Source organism: Leucoraja erinacea, chromosome 16 (genome assembly GCF_028641065.1).
Source record: "Leucoraja erinacea ecotype New England chromosome 16, Leri_hhj_1, whole genome shotgun sequence".
Lineage (NCBI taxonomy): Eukaryota > Metazoa > Chordata > Chondrichthyes > Rajiformes > Rajidae > Leucoraja > Leucoraja erinaceus.
Window position 1 is genome coordinate 20,547,994 of NC_073392.1, and position 20,665 is coordinate 20,568,658.

A 20,665-nucleotide genomic window follows, 5' to 3' on the forward strand; every position below is an offset into this window, starting at 1 on the left:
GCGGGCAATGCCTTACCGGGTCGCTGTGCGGTAAGCTCCAGGGCGCTGAGGCCGCCTTCTCCCAACATTCGCGGAGCTGGGGCTGCGGGCGTCCGACCGCGGGCGGCGCTGGATTTGGAGCGCCTCGCAGCCAGGGGTCGAGTTGCCGGGGTCGGAGCTACAACCGGCGCTGCCCGCGGCCGGACGGAGCCCCCAGCTCCGTGATGTTGGGAGTCGCCAACCAGGTAGGGGACTAAGAATTAAAGTTTCCCCCTTCACCCACCCACCCCACCACCACCACATAAAATCCCTCCAAACTAACTGACTAACATTTATGCAATGATTTACAATGATTCCCCGGTCTCCGGGGAGGAGGCAGCCGCTCCAGACTTTTCAAGCCGCCCGCGCTACCTACCTAATCTACGCTAAAAATCTTCCATTCGGAAATCCGAAAATGTCCGAAATCCGACAAGTGTCTGGTCCCAAGGCTTTCGGATAAAAGGTTGTGCACCTGTACTTCACAAATGCATTAAATCCTGCATCAATACATATCATTCATGAGCCACATAGTAGACAGAGAACAATTTAAACAACAAGAACAATTTAAAGAACAATTCAAAATTTATAGGCAGCTACATCTATCTATTCAGAGCCCATTGACTTTAAAGGTTCAGGCTCCTTTAAATATTAAATTAGATCTAAATATCAAACTATTCTCAAGATTATTCATGTGTAGTTCCCCAGGAGAGCAATCAGAATTTCTAAGCAGTGTTGGGCAACATTCCACTGAAAGGCTAAAAATCAAATTGCACTCTTACCTGGCATGGCTGTTGTGTGCCTTCGCTAATTCTGGGGCATTACCGATTGCATAGCCTTTACTCTGTGGAGTCAGGTTAAATAAAATGTCATTTTTGGGTTAATGGTGCAGCAGTATAAAAAGATTTATGGATTAGTTAGAAACATAGAAAATAGGTGCAGGAGTAGGCCATTCGGCCCTTCGAGCCTGCACCGCCATTCAATATGATCATGGCTGATCATCCAATGCAGTTCAATGTGGTCTCACCCCACTTTATTCAGGCACATATTATGCAGGTCTTAAAACAAATGTGTCAACTGATCAAACTATTCTCTCCCCATGCATCGCCTTCTGGGTGAAAGTACTACACCTGTATTTTTCTGTACAAATTGGCTAGCCACTGAGAGCAGCAGGACACCTGCTTGATTTTCCACCTCCAATAGTGCTAAAAATTGCAAAACTTCCAGGGTTATCATGGTTGAAACCAACAAATCTAAATAGACCAGTGTTTCAACTTGATTTTTGTATACCCCAATACCATAAAATAATCCAGTCTATTGTGATATTGAATATAATGAAAACAATCTTGCTTTTATTTAAAGTAAATCCATTGTACAAATTAGTGTGCATGGTTCCTGCAGAAACCATGTCCAAGAATACTGACTTAAGAATAAATGGCAGGTACACAAAAATGCTGGAGAAACTCAGTGAGTGCAGCAGCATCTATGGAGCGAAGGAAATAGGCAACGTTTCGGGCCGAAACCTTAAGAATAAATGGCAATTGGAGATGAACTAGAGCATGCCTTTTGGAACCTCCCTCAGGGGCATCCATTCATTAAATTATAATCCAAAACACTTGCTTTAGAACATGCGCCCACAACCTCCAATTAGTTATGCAAGTACATAGCGAGGGGAATATTTCGCTTCTGCCCATCCTTCAGTTTAGAAAAACCCGAGGCAGATGCAGCCTGGGCAGGTAGAGTGCAAATGGAAATATAAAATGTTGGACATATGTAATATTGCATCTTATGTTACAGAATCTATTTGCAAAAATACACCTGTTTTTTTTTTCTCTCTCTCTCAGGGTGGGGGGCAATTCCATTATATTTTAAAGCCCTCGAAGAGGGGGGGGGGGGGGGGGGGGTGACAGTGCTGGGGGATACGCCCATGCACAGTTGGGGTTATGGGTCAGTGCTGGAATATGGGGGAAAGAGTTAGTGGTGGAATATTGCCTTGGGGGAACGGGTTGCGTTAGGGGAATGAGTGGTGAAATATTGCATTGGGGAATGGGTTGCGTTGGGGGACCAGGCCTCACGTGTGAATATATATAATCTATATATAACTAAAACTCTGATCTTGTGCTCTTCCGGTTTGCGCGGTTGTGAGGCAAATGAAACTTTTACGCTACTCGTAATTTACTCAAACTTTATTTAAACTTTAAGCAATTAATTTCTGTAATGCATAACTTCAAAGCATCTGGAAAATATCGCTGATTCCGCAGGCCTCGCCGGCCCGAGACCCCACACATGCACACACTCTGGAAAAGGCCCGCACACGAGCATACTCTGGAAAGGCCTCACACATGCGCACACTTCATTCTACCCTCCTATTTATAAGTTGAGGAGGTTTAGTATGTCTTGATGACCATCGCAGAATTGGAGCATCAGGAGATAATGGTGTTTCTATTGCTGGTGGTACATATATTGCTTGGTCATCAACTTCACTCATATTGTTATTTACATTTTCAATTTCAGAATTACTTATAGAAGCTTCCATAGGGGGTGATGGGAGTGTTGAAGGAAGTTCTCGATTAATATTATCAAGGAGTGATGGAGAAGACGGACATGGTGCAAGGTCATAAAGTGAGACAGTTGACTAACGTCCATCCTGATACTTGATAGTTGCATAAGAAGGGTTGACATCAGTCAGTTCAACAAATAAACAAATGGCTCATTCTTATTTGATCGGACATACCGACGAAGCAACACAGGCCCAGGGCTAGTCAACCATGATGGCAGAGAAGTACCACTAGAAGAACGCCATTTGAAGTTAAAGAACCGCTCATGTGGAGTAGTATTGGCAACAGTTGATAGTAGAGATCTGATGGAGTGTAATGCATCTGGTAGAGCACATTCCCACTGCAGATCTGCTGCTACTGAACGCTGTATCTATTATCAAAGTGAAGTGCTGGCTAGCAAGGAAATGACTCAATTTTCTCACTGCTTCAATAATTGCTGTAGCTCCCTTTTCGACGGGTGGGTAGTGTAATTCACTCCCTTGGAAAGTACGAGACATGACAGCCACTGATCGTCCGCCTTGATTTAATGTTGCTGATACTGCTAAATCAGAGACATCACATTCAACAACAAAGGGGAGCTCCTCATCCATGGCGTGTAATGTTGCAGATTCTAATTGTTTCTTTAAAGAAGTAAAGGCACAAATTGCTGTAGAGTCATGGGAGAAAGATTTTGCTCTAATCAAAGGTTGAATTTGGTCATAAAATTTGGTATCCATTTAGCATAATAGGCAAACATCCCAAGAACCTTTCGTAGAGAGTTTAATGTAGCTGGAACAGTTATCTCTTGGAGTGGGCGGAGTCTTTCTGGATCAGGCTTGATTATATCATTTCCAACCCAATAACCAAGAATATTAATTGATGACACTGATGTTATTGACTTAGCCTCATTTAATGATATATTTTTAGAATGTACAGCTTCTAAAAACCGTTGTACATTTTCGTCATGTTCAGCTTGGTCTTTTCCTGCAATAGTTATATTATCAAGATAAGGGAAAGTATCTTTGAGGTTTTCCTGTTCAACAAGTTTGTCCATCTTTCTCTGAAAAACAGCCACACCATTAGTTACACCAAAAGGAACTCTGCAGTAATGGTTTAATTTCCCATTTGCTTAAAATGCAGAGATGAAATCATCTCTGATTCTTTCAAAGGAATTTGGTAGTAAGCACTTTTTAGGTCAAAAGGAGAGAATATCTTATACTTAGCTAATAATGTATTGATAATCTCTTCTATACGAGGTAATGGATATGCATCAAGCTCCGTGAACTGGTTTATAGTTTGAGAGTAATTAATGCACACTCTTTCTATGTCTCTCCAAAGGGTACTTAACCACGACAACTTGTGCCTTCCAAAGGGAAGAGCTGGGTTCTTAGTTACTTCTGTGTTGATAAAGTTTCTGTCATCTTTACTAAAATGTCTTGATTTTGTAGCAATTGGTTTGCACTTAGAGGATAAATTAGTGAATAATGAAGGACATTCAACAGATGCAGCAGAAAAACCACACAATACTGGCTTTGATAATACAAGGTCAGGCATAATTCCGTCATTCATTATTTGAAGTGCTGTTTCTGAAAATCCTGACCTAGAATTATATTGCTACACAAATTTTTCAAAATACCAAGACATACAGATTTATAACTAGTTTTGTTCAGATTAAAGTCTACAATACAAGATCCAATAATTTGAGTATTGAAAGTTGTCAGAGCCATCGAGATTTCTCTATTTGAAGGAATTATAGTTAGATTTAGTCGAGACACAACTTATTCACTTATAAAATTTTCTGAACTGCCAGAGTCAAGTAGTACATTAAGTGTATGGTCATTGATGGATACCGTTGGAGCTGCATGAGACAAGCCTTGAGGAAATGCAGCTGTAATTGCACATAAAGAAAGCATATACATGGCAGCAGTCACACTTTTAGTAGTTGCTTTGGACTTGCATATTCTAGAATAAAGTCCCTTCTTGCCACAACTATTACTAGTTGCCTCTCGAGCAGGACATATCTCTCATATACATGGCAGCAGTCATACACGTAAATCCGAGGTTTTGTTTTCTAAAAGTCTCTGTCGTATTAAAGGCGATGCCAAACCATTGATAAGAGTCTCGAATAAGTTCCTGCCGATATTGATCAGCTGTAACTGCTTTGAAGGCACAGTCTTTACTAAGTTCTTGTAAAAACTCATCAAGTGACTCACCAGGTTTTTGTTTACGAGTAGCAAGAAAGTGTCGATCAAATATTACGTTGGGTGTCTTAACGAAGAGTCTGCTTAGTACATCAATAGCAGAATCATAAGTTGTACATTCCTCTATGTAATCGTAACATCATAAGAGACAGAGCTTATTAATGTCCTGAATTTGTCTGGTGCATTGTCACCACACTCATCAAATAAGTTATTTAGTGTACGAAGCCAGTGCTTCCATTCCTTTGCAGCAGTAGGTGAGTTGGGATCCAGATCCAAGCGTTGTGGTTTCAATGGTTTCTCCATCTTGATGCCACATTGCTTAACTTCTGAGAATGAGTTGCTTAAATTGTTGTGAGCCAAATGAAACTTTTACGCTACTCGTAATTTACTTAAACTTTATTTAAGCTTTAAGCAACTCATTTCTGTAAAACATAACTTCAAAGCGTCTGGAAAATATCGCTGTTTCCGCAGGCCTCGCCGGCCCGAGACCCCGCACATGCACACACTCTGGAAAAGCCACACACATGCGCACACTCTGGAAAGGTCCCGCACATGCGCACACTTCACGCGGTTTGTCAATTTGCACAAAATCGGTACGTGATAGCGCTACGATTTTTCGGCACTCACTCGCCTTTCTGCTGTGCTGCGAGTGCAACAAGTTTCGTTCCGATCGGTGGTATATTGTAAAAGTTAGTGAGGTTTAAAAATGTTAAAAACCGCACGTGCGCAGATCGATCTCCTCTCCTGCCAGTCAGCGCCGTGCAGATTGGTCTTTTCTCCTGTCACTCCCCAAGACGGTCCGCCCCTTCCTGCGCCATCTCGTCTTTGCTGGAGCTGAGGATGGCTGGTGGAGGTCTCCAACCAGACATAGTTTTCGGAAGTTGGAACCCAGCGGAGAGCGCCTAGCGCCCACTGTAAGTCCCAAACGCACCTCCATCGCAGTGCCCCGCAGCTCAAGCCCATTTCCCTCTGGTCCCTCTCACTGGCTGCTGCCCTCTCCCTCGTGATACCCTCCTCTCCCTCATGGCTCTTCCCCCATCTTTTCTCTGCGCTCTCCCCCCCCCTTTCCCCCCCCCCGTCCACACGTCGGCGCACAGGTAGCTGCTGGTGCGTCCGGGCCGGGCCAAGCCGAGGTTCTGCGCCGGCTGATGCTCCTCCAGGGCACTCTAGAAGGGAGAGGAGTGGCAACCTCGAGATCCTGGGGAGGGAGAGTGGGGGAGGAGAGGGGATCGAGGGAGAGGAGAGGAGTAAGGAGGGAGGAAGGGAAGAGGAGTCATGGAGGGAGGGAGGGAGTGACTGAGGGTAGGGGAAAGGAGAGGTGAGGGAGGGAGGTTAGGAGGGAAAAGAAGAGGGAGAAGGTGAGGAGGGAGAGTGTGGAAGGAAGGGGAATAGAGGGAGAGGCGGGGGGAGTAGAAGAGGGAGTGGAGGAGGTAGGGAGTGGGGAATAGAGGGAGAGGAGGTCGTGGGGGAGGTGAGGATGAATAGTGGGATGGATAGGGGGAGATGAAGAGTGGGGAGGTGGGGGATAGAGGGATAGGATGGGTTAGGGAGGGGAGAGGAGTTATGGAGGTGGGGAGGGAGTGACTAAGGGTAGGAGAAAGGAGAGGAGGAGAGGTGAGGGACGGATTGGGGGATGGGAGGAGAGGGGAAAGAAGAGGGAGGGTGAAAAGGAGGGGGAAAGAGTGCTAGGGATGAGGGAAATGAGCTGCACATGTGCAGTTGGGGACTTTGGGTGAATGGTGTAATATTGCATTGGGGGACCAAGCCTCCTGTGTGACAGGGACCCAACGGGTCCCACTTGGTCTAGTGTTTCTTAAAATTCACAACTTAAGATTTTGGAGTGAAGCATACCTCTGGGCTAAATCCTTTGGTGAAGTCTTTCATCCGGCTGAGGGTGGGTCCCAATTCTACATTGTCGCAGTTCAGGAGGACGCTGAGCAACGCGTGCGTTGCGCATGAGTTTGGGATCAGCTTTTGAGACAAGATCAAAATGCAATGAAATTATTGGACACTTGGCAAAATAACATTGCTCAGAGTCAGTGAGAACAAGTTTCCAAAGATGTTACCTTTTTGATGAACCTCAACATTTTTTAAGGAAACATTTGACAGATAAAATAAATTCAATATCACATCCTTGAATTTCCAAAACGGATTGGATCATAATTCATGGAAACATCGAAATTTAGATACACAGATACGGCTAATTGGAAACCAAAATGCAAAAACCAGAGTACGAAGACAATAAGAGAATAATTTATCACAAGAACATGAAAATAGGAGTCGGCCGGGGAGTAACAATATGAAGACAATTGATCACAAGCCTCTCATGCCCGTTTCAAATACCCACCACTCTCTTAAGAAGGAATTCCTTCTCATCTCTCCTTCACGGCCAATCTTTATCTTGAGACTATGACCAGGGCAAAAGTAAAGGCCCTTACGAATTTTGTATGTTTCAATGACATCCCATTTTTTCTCATCTCTGGAGAGAATGGGCTCAGTCTTTTAATTTGGGTCATACGACAAACATGCCATGCCTGTCACCAGGCTGATACACTTTTTCAAACTAGAAACTTTCATTCTTTCTCTTCCCACAGATGCTTCTTAACTGGTTGTGTTTTCAGTCATTTTGATTTTTGTTTAAGATTTTCAGCCTCAGTAGCTTTAAAAAAAACAAACTCTACCATCCTCCATTGCAAGTACATCTTTCCTAACATGGGGAGAGAAGATCTGTATGAAATATTCCAGATAGTTTCACCAAGCCTTAAGTAATTTGAGAGAAAACACAATAAATTAGGAGCAGGAGTAGGCTGCAAGGCCCCTTAAGTCTGTTCCATCATTTAATGGACACATGGCGGATCTATACTGGCTTCTTTTCTCTTCTGTGCCAGTTCCCCATCATGCTAAATTCAACATTCTTTCAAATATGTATCTATCTCTACCTTAAACATATTTAACAATCTCACTTCCACTACCCTTGGATGCAGTAAAATTCCAGAGATGCAGCTCAGTTTTAAATGACTGGCCTCTTATCTGGCCCCATATTCATGACTTTTCTGATAGAGATAACATCTCAAAACCTATCCATTTGTCCCCTTAGGATCTAAAATGTTTTGAAAAAGATCACCCATCATTCTTCTAAATTCCATGAAACACAGACCCACACCGTTTAGCCTCTCATGATAGGTCAACCCCCTCATCCCAAAAATTAGTCTGCTAGTCTAATTAGGCAGTGAAGAAAGTGAATGGCATGTTAGCCTTCATAACAAGAGGAGTTGAGTATAGGAGCAAAGAGGTCCTTCTGCAGTTGTATAGGGCCCTAGTGAGACCACACCTGGACTATTGTGTGCAGTTTTGGTTTGCTAATTTAAGGAAGGACATTCTTGCTATTGAGGGAGTGCAGCGTAGGTTTACAAGGTTAATTCCCGGGATTGCGGGACTGTCATATCCTGAGGGAATAGAGAAGGGTTTGTTTTTATATATTCTGGAATTTAGAAGGATGAGAGGATATCTTATTGCAACATATAAGATTATTAAGGGTTTGGACACGCTAGAGGCAGGAAACATGTTTCAGATGTTGGAGGAGTCCAGAACCAGGGGCCACAGTTTAAGAATAAGTGGTAAGCCATTTAGAACAGATGAGGAAACACTTTTTCACACAGAGTTGTGAGTCTGTGGAATTCTCTGCCTCAGAGGGTGGTGGAGGCCGGTTCTCTGGATATTTTCAAGAGAGAGCTAGATAGTGCTCTTAAAGATTGCGGAATCAGGGGATATGGTGAGAAGGCAGGAACGGGGTACTAAATGGGGAAGATCAGCCATGGTCACAATCAATGGCGGTGCTGGCTTGAAGGGCCGAATGGCCTACTCCTGCACCTATTGTCTATTGAATGCACATGTCCGATAGCCTCATTTTGTGTTGCATGATTCAACACTCTCGATTGTCCCACCAGCCTATGAGCATGAGAGACGACTAACTGAAATGTCAGTGCTTACCTGGTGAGCAAAAAACATGTCATTAACAATTTCTTCATCGAACACCGATGTCTCATCAACTAGGGGTGTTACTTTGCGCCGTGACCTCCGTTCTTCAATCCATTTAAATAGAAAGATGAATCCATATACTGGGCTGGAGACAAGAGGGCAAGACCAGTATGAGACAGTACATATCTTACAAACGTCTAGATCACATTAAAAACCTACATTTAAATAACCTTTGTTTATACTGAAAAACTGGTGTAACTAGATGAAAAAATGCCACGAGCCAAAGGAGATCAGTGGATAGGAAAGGTGGTGGAAGAGCACTGGAGCTAATGGAAGGATTGCCAGTACTTTGTTGCTTCACCAGCCCTCTTCACATTTCAATTCAATTTCAAGATTAGCACAAAAATGTTAAAAGGGGCCTAAACTGTCTGTAACCAGATGGCAGAATGGAGCCAAGTGCCTCCATTGGTAGAATCCGAACTTTGGCTGCAAATAATTATCAAGGCGAAAACAATGCCAAAATCTTAGAAGGGGAGGAGGCAGTGCTAACGGTTGGGGAGGGGGGGTACTAGAAAGAATGGCTGTTCTTCTACAAGACTGCAGGGTACGTGCCAAAAGACTGAAAAATGGCAATTGTAATGCATTTTTCCAGAAAGAGTGTCGGGACATGCCAGGCAAACACAGGCCAACAAGTGTAACCTCTGTCTTCTGAGACAGAGAGTCCCCTGTGGATACAGAGAGATCGAGAAAGGTGAGAGAGCTGTCAGAGATAGTCTAAGTGAATTTGAGGGCAAAGTGGAAGTTAGCTTTAAAACTGATGAAATCAACAATTTCTGAACAGGTTCAGGAGTTAGCCCCAATGCAGCCATTGATATAGTGGAGAAAGAGTTGGGGGATTGTCCCAGCGTACGTTTGGAAAGATGTGCCCAATAAAAAGACACGCATAGCTGTGAAAGAGCTAATAGTCAAATCTAATAGTTAAATTATATAGAGTGTTGACGTGGATAGAAAATTGGTTAGCAGACAGGAAGCAAAGAGAAGGAGTGAACGGGTCAGAATGGCAGACAGTGGCGAGTGGAGTGCAGCAAGGCTTGGTGTTGGGGCCGCAACTGTTTACCTCTATATTAATGATTTGGAAGAGGGAATTAGGAGCAACACTAGCAAGTTTGCGGATTAAACAAAGCTGGGTGGCAGTGTGAACTGTGAAGAGGATGTTAGGAGGTTGCAGGGTGACCTAGACAGGGCGAGTGTGTGGGCAGATGTGTAGCAGGTGCAGTATAATATAGATAAATGTGAGGTTATCCACTTTGGCGGCAAATATAAGGGGGCAGATTATTATCTCAATGGGGCTAGGTTGGGTAAGGGGGAGGTACAGCGAGACCTGGTGTCCTTGTACACCAGTCACTGAAAGTTGGCTTGCAGGTACAGCAGGTAGTAAAGAAAGCTAGTGGAATGTTGGCCTTCATAACAAGAGGATTTCAGTATAGGAGTAAAGAGGTTCTTCTGCAGTTCTATAGGGCCACATCTGGTAAGACCACATCTCAGATTCGGATTCAGATTCAATTTTTAATTGTCATTGTCAGTGTACAGTACAGAGACAACGAAATGCATTTAGCATCTCCCTTGAAGAGCGACATAGCAAACGATTTGAATAAAAATAACAAGTGTCCGGGGTGGGGGGGGGGGGGTGATTGGCAGTCACCGAGGTACGTTGTTGAGTAGAGTGACAGCCGCCGGAAAGTCTGGAGTATTGTGTACAGTTTTGGTCTCCTAATTTGAGGAAGGACATCCTTGTGATTGAGGCAGTGCAGCGTAGGTTCACGAGATTGATCCCTGGTATGGCGGGACTGGCATACGAGGAAAGATTGAAAAGACTAGGCTTGTATTCAATGGAGATTAGAAGGATAAGGGGGAATCTAAGAGAAACGTATTAAATTATAAAAGGACTGGAGAAGCTAGATGCAGGAAAAATGTTCCCAATGTTGGGCGAGTCCAGAAACAGGGGCCACGGTCTCAGAATAAAGGGGAGGCCATTTAAGGCTGAGGTGAGAAAAAACTTTTTCACCAAGAGAGTTATGAATTTGTGGAATTCCCTGCTACAGAGGGCAGTGGAGGCCAAATCACTGGATGGATTTCAGAGAGTTAGATGGAGCTCAAGGGGCTAGTGGAATCAAGGGATTTGGGGAGAAGGCAGGCACGGGTTATTGATTGGGGACGATCAGCCATGATCACAAAGCTGGCTCGAAGGACTGAATGGCCTCCTCCTGCACCTATTTTCGATGTTTCTAAATCTAAAATTGAGTCATTCTTCTACAAAAGCATGGTTTAGTAGAACAAAAGAATGGCTCAGTGCCAAGTCTGAATGACTTTGTAAATTATATGGAACACAATATGGAGGACAGGTTGTCTTTTCAATAAATACATTAAGATGGCAGCCTGCATAATAACATGTGCTTATTTTCAAGGCCATGAAGAAGCCAAGATTGAAAAAAAATAGATGATGCTCCAGAGATAAGTAATAACTTGTTATTGGATGAACTTGACTTTGACCCAGCTTTCGTATATTCTGAAAGGCTGCCATATTCAGACTTGGTAGGAGTGTTTTATTGATAAGAAAAATGTATAATTGTGCTAGCTTTCCTTTGTTCTGTGAATGGAGGCCGAGAAGCACTGAGCAACGTTTGTGCTTATTGTAGATCTTGCCACTCCCGTCTGACGAATCAATTAAAGATTGCCATGGTTTACCTTTAACAGTTTATGTTGCTATTTGCTTTTTAAGAAACAAACTTTGACATCCGGGGTCCATGTGCGTGCTCATGGCTACACCTTTGACTTGAAGAAAGTGAGAAGAGTCAAAAGTGCTGAGGGCGAAGACAAATTCCATCTGGCAGAGGAGGGTGTTAGTAGAGGAGAACTGGATGACAAATAAATTAATCAGACTGGGCCTATGGTCTCAAGAATTTAGAATAATGTGAAATGTTTGCATTCAAAAATACAAACTTTTTAATGGGCTTGATAGTTTGTATTTTGAATGCACCACGATCTCACCTCCATCTCTATGACAAAACTACTTCTCATCCCTGTCTTCAACGGCCAACCCCTTGCCTCGATATGTGACCCTAGTGTGGACGATGTTTCCCTTGGCTGGGGTGTCTCACACCAGGGTCACATCTCGAGGCAAGGGGTTGGCCATTGAAGACAGGGATGAGAAGTAGTTTTGTCAAAGAGATGGCGGTGATTCATTGAAATTCTCTCACCAAGAAGCCATGAAGGTTCAGTCACTAAAATAATCCAAACAGAGACTGATTGATATTTTGGATTTTAGGGAAATCAAGGCATATGGGGCCAGAGCATGAAAATAATATTGAGGTTAAACTAAGACATAATCTCATCAAATGGCAGAGCAGGTGCATAGGGATGAATAGTGTACCCCTTTCAATAGAGCATAAGGAAATAAAAGTATCAGCTTAGTTAAGACACATTTGACTGATGAACAACCTGTTGTCACTCATTATCCAAATGCATGCAATATTGTTGTATTGTATTGTATTGTATTGTATATCTTTATTGTCATTTCCTGAGTATTCACATACCCAGAGGAAACAAAAAAACGTTGCTCAACCAGTGTCCATTCAGTGTGCAGTAAAAAATAAATAGAAATAAAAATACATATATCATGAACAAATTTAACACTCTACTAAACATTCAACAGGCGTTCCGATCGGCAGCGGCACGACAGTGGCTCTGCTGCAGTGTGTCCAGGTTGGTGGTTGGTGCGCGATACTTTGGCAGGGGGCAAAGTCCATTTAGCAGTCTTATAGCCTGTGGGAAGAAGCTGAGGAGCATCCTGCTGGTTTTGCAGCTAATGCTCCTGTACCTCTTCCCAGATGGCAGGATGGAGAAAATGTCATGCGATGGGTGGTAGGGGTCTTTGATGATGGAGATGGCTCTGCTGATACATCTCTTCCTGTATATGTCCAGCAGGAAAGGGAGTGGAGCACCAATAATCCTGCTGGCGGTCTTCACAATCCTGTCTAGTTGGTGCCGTTCGTACGCCTTGCAACTCCCGAACCAGGAAGTGATGCCGTAGGTCAATATGCTCTCGATTGTCCCTCTATAAAAAGTCCGTAGGTGTGTTGTGGGGAGATCTGCTTTACGTAGTCTTCGGAGAGGGTGTAGTCGCTGCTGGGCTCTCTTGACCAGTGCTGTGGTGTTGGCCGTGGACGTCAGGTCATCAGACAGATGTAGTCCTAGGAACTTCACGCTGCTGACCCTTTCCACATCAGCTCCATCGATGTGCAGAGGTGTATGGTGTTGTTTCCCCGCCCTCCTGAAGTCAACCACCATCTCCTTAGTTTTTCCCATGTTGAGAATGAGGTTGTGGGATTTGCACCAACCTGTGAGCAGCTCCACCTCCATCCTGTACGCCGATTCATCATTGTCACTGATGAGACCCACCACTGTTGTGTCATCAGCGAACTTGGTGATGATGTTGTTGTTGAGTCTAGCAGTACAGTCGTGTGTCAGCAGACTAAACAGCAGGGGGCTTAGGACACAGCCTTGGGGTGAGCCAGTGCTCACGGCTATGGTTTTTGATGTCCTACTGCCCACCCTGACTGTCTGCTGCCGTTGCGACAGAAAGTTCAGGACCCAGTTGCATGTGCCAGCATCAACCCCCAATAGCTCCAACTTCTCCACCAGCTGCTGCGGAATGATTGTATTAAAAGCAGAGCTGAAGTCTATGAAGAGGATCCTGGCATAAGTATTTTTCCGATCAAGGTGTGACAGTACGAGATTCAGTGTTGTTGAGACTGCGTCCTCTGTGGATCGGTTGGCTCTGTAGGCGAACTGCAGTGGGTCTAGGTCGGCAGGTAGACTATTTTTGATGTGCTGCATAACCAGTCGCTCAAAACACTTCATTACAATGGGTGTTAGAGCCACTGGTCGAAAGTCATTATGGCAGGCTGGGTTTGGTTTCTTCGGGACAGGGACGATGGTGGCACTCTTAAGACAGTTGGGCACTACTGCCTGGCTGAGTAATATGTGTGAACAATATGTGTGGGCACTTGGACAGTTAAAAACTAAGTTGCTTTTGAAACTAAATGATCAGATACTTTGCTGAAGAACAAAAAAAGAAAGAAGAAAGGTACAAAGAAGTTACAGAAAGACTTACCCCTGAACCTTACAATGTAAATCATAGATCTCCTCCACTTGAACGCCTTTTACACCTGAGGAGAAAAGCAGAGAAATTAAGCTTAATTAGTTTGGATTTAAAAAAAGCCTGAAATATCACACCGTGCAGTTATTTCAGCATATACTAAAATAAAATCTCTAAAATCAATAATAGCAAACTTTTTGAATCTTAATGGAACATATAATGTGAAAAATACTTACCAAAATCCTCTACCAGCAGGGTGAAGAGCCCTGAAATGGAGAAGAAATAAACCATGAATAGAAATATTTGTATGAGAACATTGTGATTGTTTAAATCTTGATTATTACCAATACCAATTTCCATTGAACATAACCCTATAACAGATTTTTGGACAGAAAACAATTTGCTATCCCCATTTGAAGTATAAGAAAATCCAACATTATAAATCCTGATTTGATACTTCCATTCTGAATAACACGTTCTCCCAGTGACTGCGTGGGTTTTCTCCAAGTGCCTCTGTTTCCTCCCACATTCCAAAGACGTGAAGGTTTGTAGATACTGCAAACTTCCCCTATTATTTAGGATAGAACTAGTGTATGGGTGATTGTTGGTCGGCGTAGACTCAGTGGGTCAAAAAGCCTGTTCCCACGCTGCATCTCTAAACTAAATTAAACTAAAAATAAACACAAGGTTAATATATTATTCCTAACAGACTTCAGGAGTTTTGGCAGCTGTGGGAGCAATGTCATTCAATACATTTTGACATGATAAGCCTGTTGACAAAGTGGTTTATAATAATGGATTACAGTATTTTACACTTCAAGACACTACAACCATGATGCCTCTTTGAAAATGCTAGCCAATTACGGGTGGCATGGTGGCGTAGTAGTAGAGCTACTGCCTTACAGTGCTAGCCACCCAGGTTTGATCCTGACCCGAGTGCTTGTTTGTATGGAGTTTGTACGTTCCCCCCGTGACCTGCGTGGGTTTTCTCAGAGATTTTTGGTTTCTTCTCACACTCCAAAGACGTACAGGCTTGTTGGTTAATTGGCTTGGTATAAATGTTAAAAAAATTGTCCCTAGCATGTGTAGTGTAGTGTTAATGTGTGGGGATCGCTGGTCGTTGTGACTAGGAGGGCCGAAAAGGCTTGTTTCCACACTGTATCTCTAAACTAAACTACTTCCACCACCCATCTATTTCTCAATAGTTCTCCAAAATTCTACATTCACAATTAAACTCTCTTGCAGTGCCTCACAACTCGGGTTTAATCCTGACCGTTGGTGTCACCTGTGTGACGTTTACATGTTCTCCCTGTGTCTACGTGGATTTCCTCCCACATTAGTGGCACAGTAGCTCAGCTGGTAGAGCTACTGCTTCACAGCATCAGACTTCTGGATTCGACCCAGTATTCTTTATTGTGGTAAACGTCTAGATTACATTGTCCAAGTGGCTGTGGTGGGATTCAAACCACAACCTTCTGATTTCTCTTCCCATTCCCATACTGACCTTTTTGTCCTGGGCCTCTTCCGTTACAGAATCCACACGCAAACTGTGAGAACACCCCATATTCTGCTTTGTTAGCTTACAACCTAACAATCCAAAGTCTTAATTCTCCAACTTTAGGTAACCCCATAATCACACTTCTTCCCCCCCCCATGTGCCCTGCCAGGACTTGCACCTAATTCTCCCTCTCCCCTTCCACCTGCATTACTTATGGGCCTTTCCCACATAGGCGACTGCAGGAGACTATGCAGTCGCCACATGGTCACCACATACATGTTCGCGGGTGGTTGCCAGGGAGTCGCCTTTGTGGTCGTGAGGAGTTACCCCATACTGGGAACTAGTGAATTTTTCAACATGTTCAAAAATTAGCGCGAACTAGAATGAAGCCGCAATGGAAAGTAGCGAAATTTTTCGAGCCATGGATGGGTTGCCAGGAGGTCCTAATGGGTTGCAGGAGGTTTAAGGTTCGCGGAGGTTCTCGTAGGTTGTAGCCGGTGCTGACCGGTGAATTTCATTGGCTCATTGGGGGGAAAAAAGGTAAGCAGTAGTTTTCAGTACCAAAGATAACCGACTGGTAATGTTAAATGTCAGCCGAGCTTCATAGCCATGCACCTCTGGCTTCTTAAAAGTTGTCTCCACTCCATCTCCCCCCCCCCTTTTTTAAAGGACACGACTGCCGGCAACTTGACAGTCGCCGGCAGTCCGCTGAAAAATCAGTGAAGAGAGTGCACAACCCACAACGTTACTGATTTATGTTCTCCGGAGATGCTGCCTGACCCGCTGAGTTACTCCAGCACTTTGTATCAACCTTTATGATCCACATTGATCAAATTGCTTCCACAGTTAAATCCAGACCATGTCTGGAATCTATGGAATTCCTCTCCCAAGTCATTTGTCATTGCTTTTCTTTCAAACACACCTTTTCTTTGCTCTAATTGCTGTCTCCCACAGCCATCTGTAAGAGTGCTGTGATTGCAAAATTCTCTGGATTATTTAAGATTACTGGGTGTGGGCCAACGCGCTAAAACCTCACAATAAGCCAAATACCTGTGGCACCCAAATCAATCAACCACACAAGCTGCGCTGTTTTCTTATATTTCTGGAGGTAAACCTTTGAATTAAAGTTATTTGGCATGAAAGAAAGTAATCAGAAAAGAGTTCAGACATAAACAGAGCATGTCTTGTTGGGAAATTAAAAATGTTCCTTTGGGGGAGATGGAAGAAGAGAATTAATAATGCGCTCATACCCTGGATGATGCCAGCAACTAAGGTCTCCTAGTGACTGGATCAATCAAACTGTTCTACTCTCAGACCAGGTTGAGTGTTAAAGACAGCAGACCTGCACTCAAACCTTTGTGGTCAACTGGCCTATAATCATGTGAAGGATCAAACAGAAGATAGTCGAGAGAAAAAATCCAAAAGAAGAAGCCAAAAATACTGACTGTTTTTCTTTATACATACTATTTGACCTGCTGGGTACTTCCAGCATCTGTAGAGAATACTAGAATTCATATCACCACTATCATAACTATCAATGCAGCAGGAAAGAGGCTGTTTAAGGCTATCACTTGATAAAGACAAATAAATTATGGTGACTGTGAAGATGAAGAGCATTGGGAGTAGGAGATTTAAATATTGATCTTTGGAGTAGTCCAGATGGAACAATACAGGGCAGTATGAAAAACTATTACAGGAGATTAGTTAGCATCAAGAAACAGCAACATGCAACAGCACTGTAATATAGCACTGTCAACAAAGGCAAAGAGTGCAGGGATGTGAAAGGTGGAGATGAAAGGACGGCAAGGTAAAGAGGGAATATTTGTGACTCGTAATAAATATTTAGTGGACTAGCAGGAAAATAAATCTGTTAAAGAGATTTAGAAACATAGAAACATAGATTCAAACCTATAGTAATGAAAAAGATGGCAGTTTTGGCAGGAAACAACAAAGACTTTGGAAATAGATTTGAAAGGGAGGGAAGTGCACCCAAGAAGAAATCATTTTACAATATCAACTAGCAATGAGTAGAAGGTGACTTGAAGCTTCATTTGTATGCCCTTGAAAGCAGGAGATGGGTCTTGTGAATAAAGTGCTAAGAATCCATGAAGGATGACAGTGGCATGGAATCATACAGCATTGAAACAAGCCCCTCAGCCCACCGTCCATTCACACATTGTTTGTTCCCACCAATTCTGCTCACATTGCCATCAACTCCCCCCCCATATTCTATTATTTACCTACACATGAGGGGCAATTTAAAGCTGTCAATTAACCTCCATATTCACACATCTTTGGGATGTGAAAAAAAGCCAGAGTATCTGGAGGAGTCCCAGTAAGAACATGCAAACTCACCCCAAACAGAGCTTGAGGTCAGGGTTGAACCTGAGCCACTGGTGCTCCGAGGCAGCAGCTCCATTAGCTGTTCCATTGTGCCATCCATGATAGTTGAAACATGTGAACCGAGGACCAGAAAATTAAGTGGGGTTACAACGACTTATGGAAAAACATGGTTACATGAACAATGGGAGAGTGGGACAATAAAAACAAATCTATGATAGAACCGAGGTACAGCTGTACTGTTCTACGTTGAATATAACCCTGGGAATACTCAGCAAGTCAGGCCACGTCTGTGGCAAGAGAAAAAGGTAACTTTTCAGATCAAAAACGCTTCATCAGTTGTATATTAGGGCAGTGGTTCTCAAATGGGGGTACGCGTGCCCCTGGGGATACGTGAAGGCAATCCAGGGGGTACGTGAGATTTTAAAATATAGGCCTACATATATTTAAACTTGTTGCTTTTGTGAGGTATGTTGATACTGACGACATTTATGAGCACATACTATTCTGCAAAAGTTTGAAGGGGAAAACAACAGGAGAGGACATATTTGATGTTGTCAATGCCGCTTTATGTGAAAACGGTTTGCGCTGGAAATCCTGCAGCAGCATCTGTACAGACGCAGCAGCATCAATGACGGGCAGCGCGAAAGGACTAATAGCGCGCATTAAAAAAGAAAACCCCGAAGTGATGTGGACTCACTGTGTCATACACAGGGAGGCATTGGCGTCCAAGAAAATGAGCCCTGTGTTACATGACGTTTTGAACAGCAGCATCAAAGTGATCAACTTCATTAAGTCAAGGCCACTTTATGCACGCCTGTTTCGCCGCCTCTGCGAAAATATGGGAGCTGAACACACACAACTGCTGCTGCACACAGAAGTGCGCTTGCTCTCTCGAGGGAGAATACTCAACCAGCAGTTGGAATTAAGATCCGAAGTACCCGCCTTTCTGATTGAGCACATATCTCCCCATGCCACCTTGTTCCAGGACAAAGACTGGCTTGCAAAGCTGTGGTATCTGGCAGATATATTCAGCAAACTGAACAAACTGAATATGTCTCTGCAGGGCAAGGATACCAGCATTTTAAACCTGTATGACAAGGTGGGTGGCTTCCCGAAGAAAGCAGAGCTGTGGAGAAGGGCCTGTGCACAGGAGGATTTCACCTGCTTTCCTCAGCTGGACGATTTTCTCTCTAGTGAGGATGTGGACAGAGCTCCAGTCAAGTTGGTCATAGTGGGACATTTGACCTAGTTGATACAGGATTTTCATTCCTACTTTCCTGACATGGAGGAGAAATCTGCACAGCTGGATTGGGTGAGAAACCCATTTCTCTTGTCCAAAGCAAACCGAAGCAAGCTCCCTGTTACCTATCAGGAAAAACTCTTGGAAGTGTCATCTGATCGTGGCCTCCAGATGAAGTTTGCCATGTTCACACTTACACAGTTTTGGGTGTGTGTGAAGCAGGAGCACCCTGACCTGGGACAGAAAGCTTTGGAGCAGCTACTACCCTTTGCCTCCACATATTTATGTGAGGCCTCCTTCTCTGCAATGACTGTGATCAAAACAAAGCAGAGAAACAGACTGTGCCTGGAGAAGAGCTTGATCACAGCAGTTGCCTCCCTGCCACCAAGAATGAAAAAGATCCTCAGTGAAGCACAAGTGTCTCACTAAAATGTCTCACTAAGTGCAAAAACACTCAGTTCAGTGCAACAATGCAATATTCAGTGTTGACAGTTTGTAATGTTAAGATGTCAGTCTTCTTTTTGATTCTTAAAAAGATATTTTAAGATGATAAATATTTTTATTTTTTATTTTTAGCAATTTCTGCTTTTATTTAAAATTAAGTTAATGATTTCTTTTTGAGCACAGATCTTTACTATGAACCCAAAAGAGGACACTTTATGTTGATAATTATTTTTATGTGCACAAATCTTTATTTATAATTAAGTTAATTATTTCTTTCTTTTTTTTAGTTATATCTTTTTATTTCCAAATAGTTCAAGAGAGACCACTACAAATGAGCAGTGTTTTGTGCATTTATGGAGTTTTAAATGGTTCATTTTATAGTTTTAAATGGTTATATGGTCACTGTTTTCACTACATTAGTTTGAATCACTACATTTTAGTGATGAGAAATATTTGCAATAAATTTAGTCATGGATTATTAACATTTAAAATGTTTGAAATAGTTTTTTTTCAAATGTTTGATTTTTGTATGTGTTTATCAGTTCCAAAGTTTAATAAATCAGACACTGATGGCACAGTGCTCTGTTTTAAGTCTTTTTTTTTCAACCAAAAATGCTTTGCGCTGGTTAGGGGGTACTTGGCTGAAAAAATATTTCACAGGGGGTACATCACTGGAAAAAGGTTGAGAACCACTGTATTAGGGTACCATTTTGTCAGAGGAAAGCAAACCTGGTAAAGGATTGATGTGATTCGCCCAGATTCAATGCTGAACGATTAAGTTACATGCCATGCATTCTGTTCCATTTACACCAAAGGAGCAAAGATATGCGTTATAGTCAAATAAAGGGTGCAAGATTCTTACAGGGTAAAAGGCATTTAAAGCAAAGTTCAACGCTTTCCACATCTAAGATGATACAAGGAACAACATCTTCCTAACCATGGTAATAAAGTGGGTACACACAAAAAGCTGGAGTAACTCAGCAGGGCAGGCAGCATCTCTGGAGAGAAGGAATGGGTGACGTTTCGTGTTGAAACCCTTCTTCAGACCATGTCAAGAAGGCACAGGAATGACTGTTCTTCCTGAGAACATTGAAAAAGACTGGTCTGCCCCAACAGCTGCTGACAACCTTCTACCGTTGCACCACAGAGAGCATGCTAACATATGGCATCTGTGTGTGGTATCTCAGCAGCACGGAGGCCGAGAGGAGAGCTCTTCAGCGCGTCGTCCACAGAGCGCAGAAGATTGGGACA

The 20,665-nt window shown here is 43.2% G+C and overlaps 1 protein-coding gene across 1 annotated transcript in view; it reads right to left on the reverse strand.

The window, feature by feature from the left end:
- Positions 1-20,665, reverse strand: part of bap1 (BRCA1 associated protein-1 (ubiquitin carboxy-terminal hydrolase)) — a 52,189-nt gene that overhangs the window by 27,305 nt on the left and 4,219 nt on the right. The window contains exons 2-6 of the mRNA XM_055647786.1: positions 14,126-14,155; positions 13,905-13,959; positions 8,744-8,876; positions 6,605-6,724; positions 798-859 (exon numbers count right to left, since the gene is read on the reverse strand). Coding sequence (XP_055503761.1) covers positions 798-859; positions 6,605-6,724; positions 8,744-8,876; positions 13,905-13,959; positions 14,126-14,155 — 400 coding nt within the window. The remainder of the gene's footprint in view (positions 1-797; positions 860-6,604; positions 6,725-8,743; positions 8,877-13,904; positions 13,960-14,125; positions 14,156-20,665) is intronic.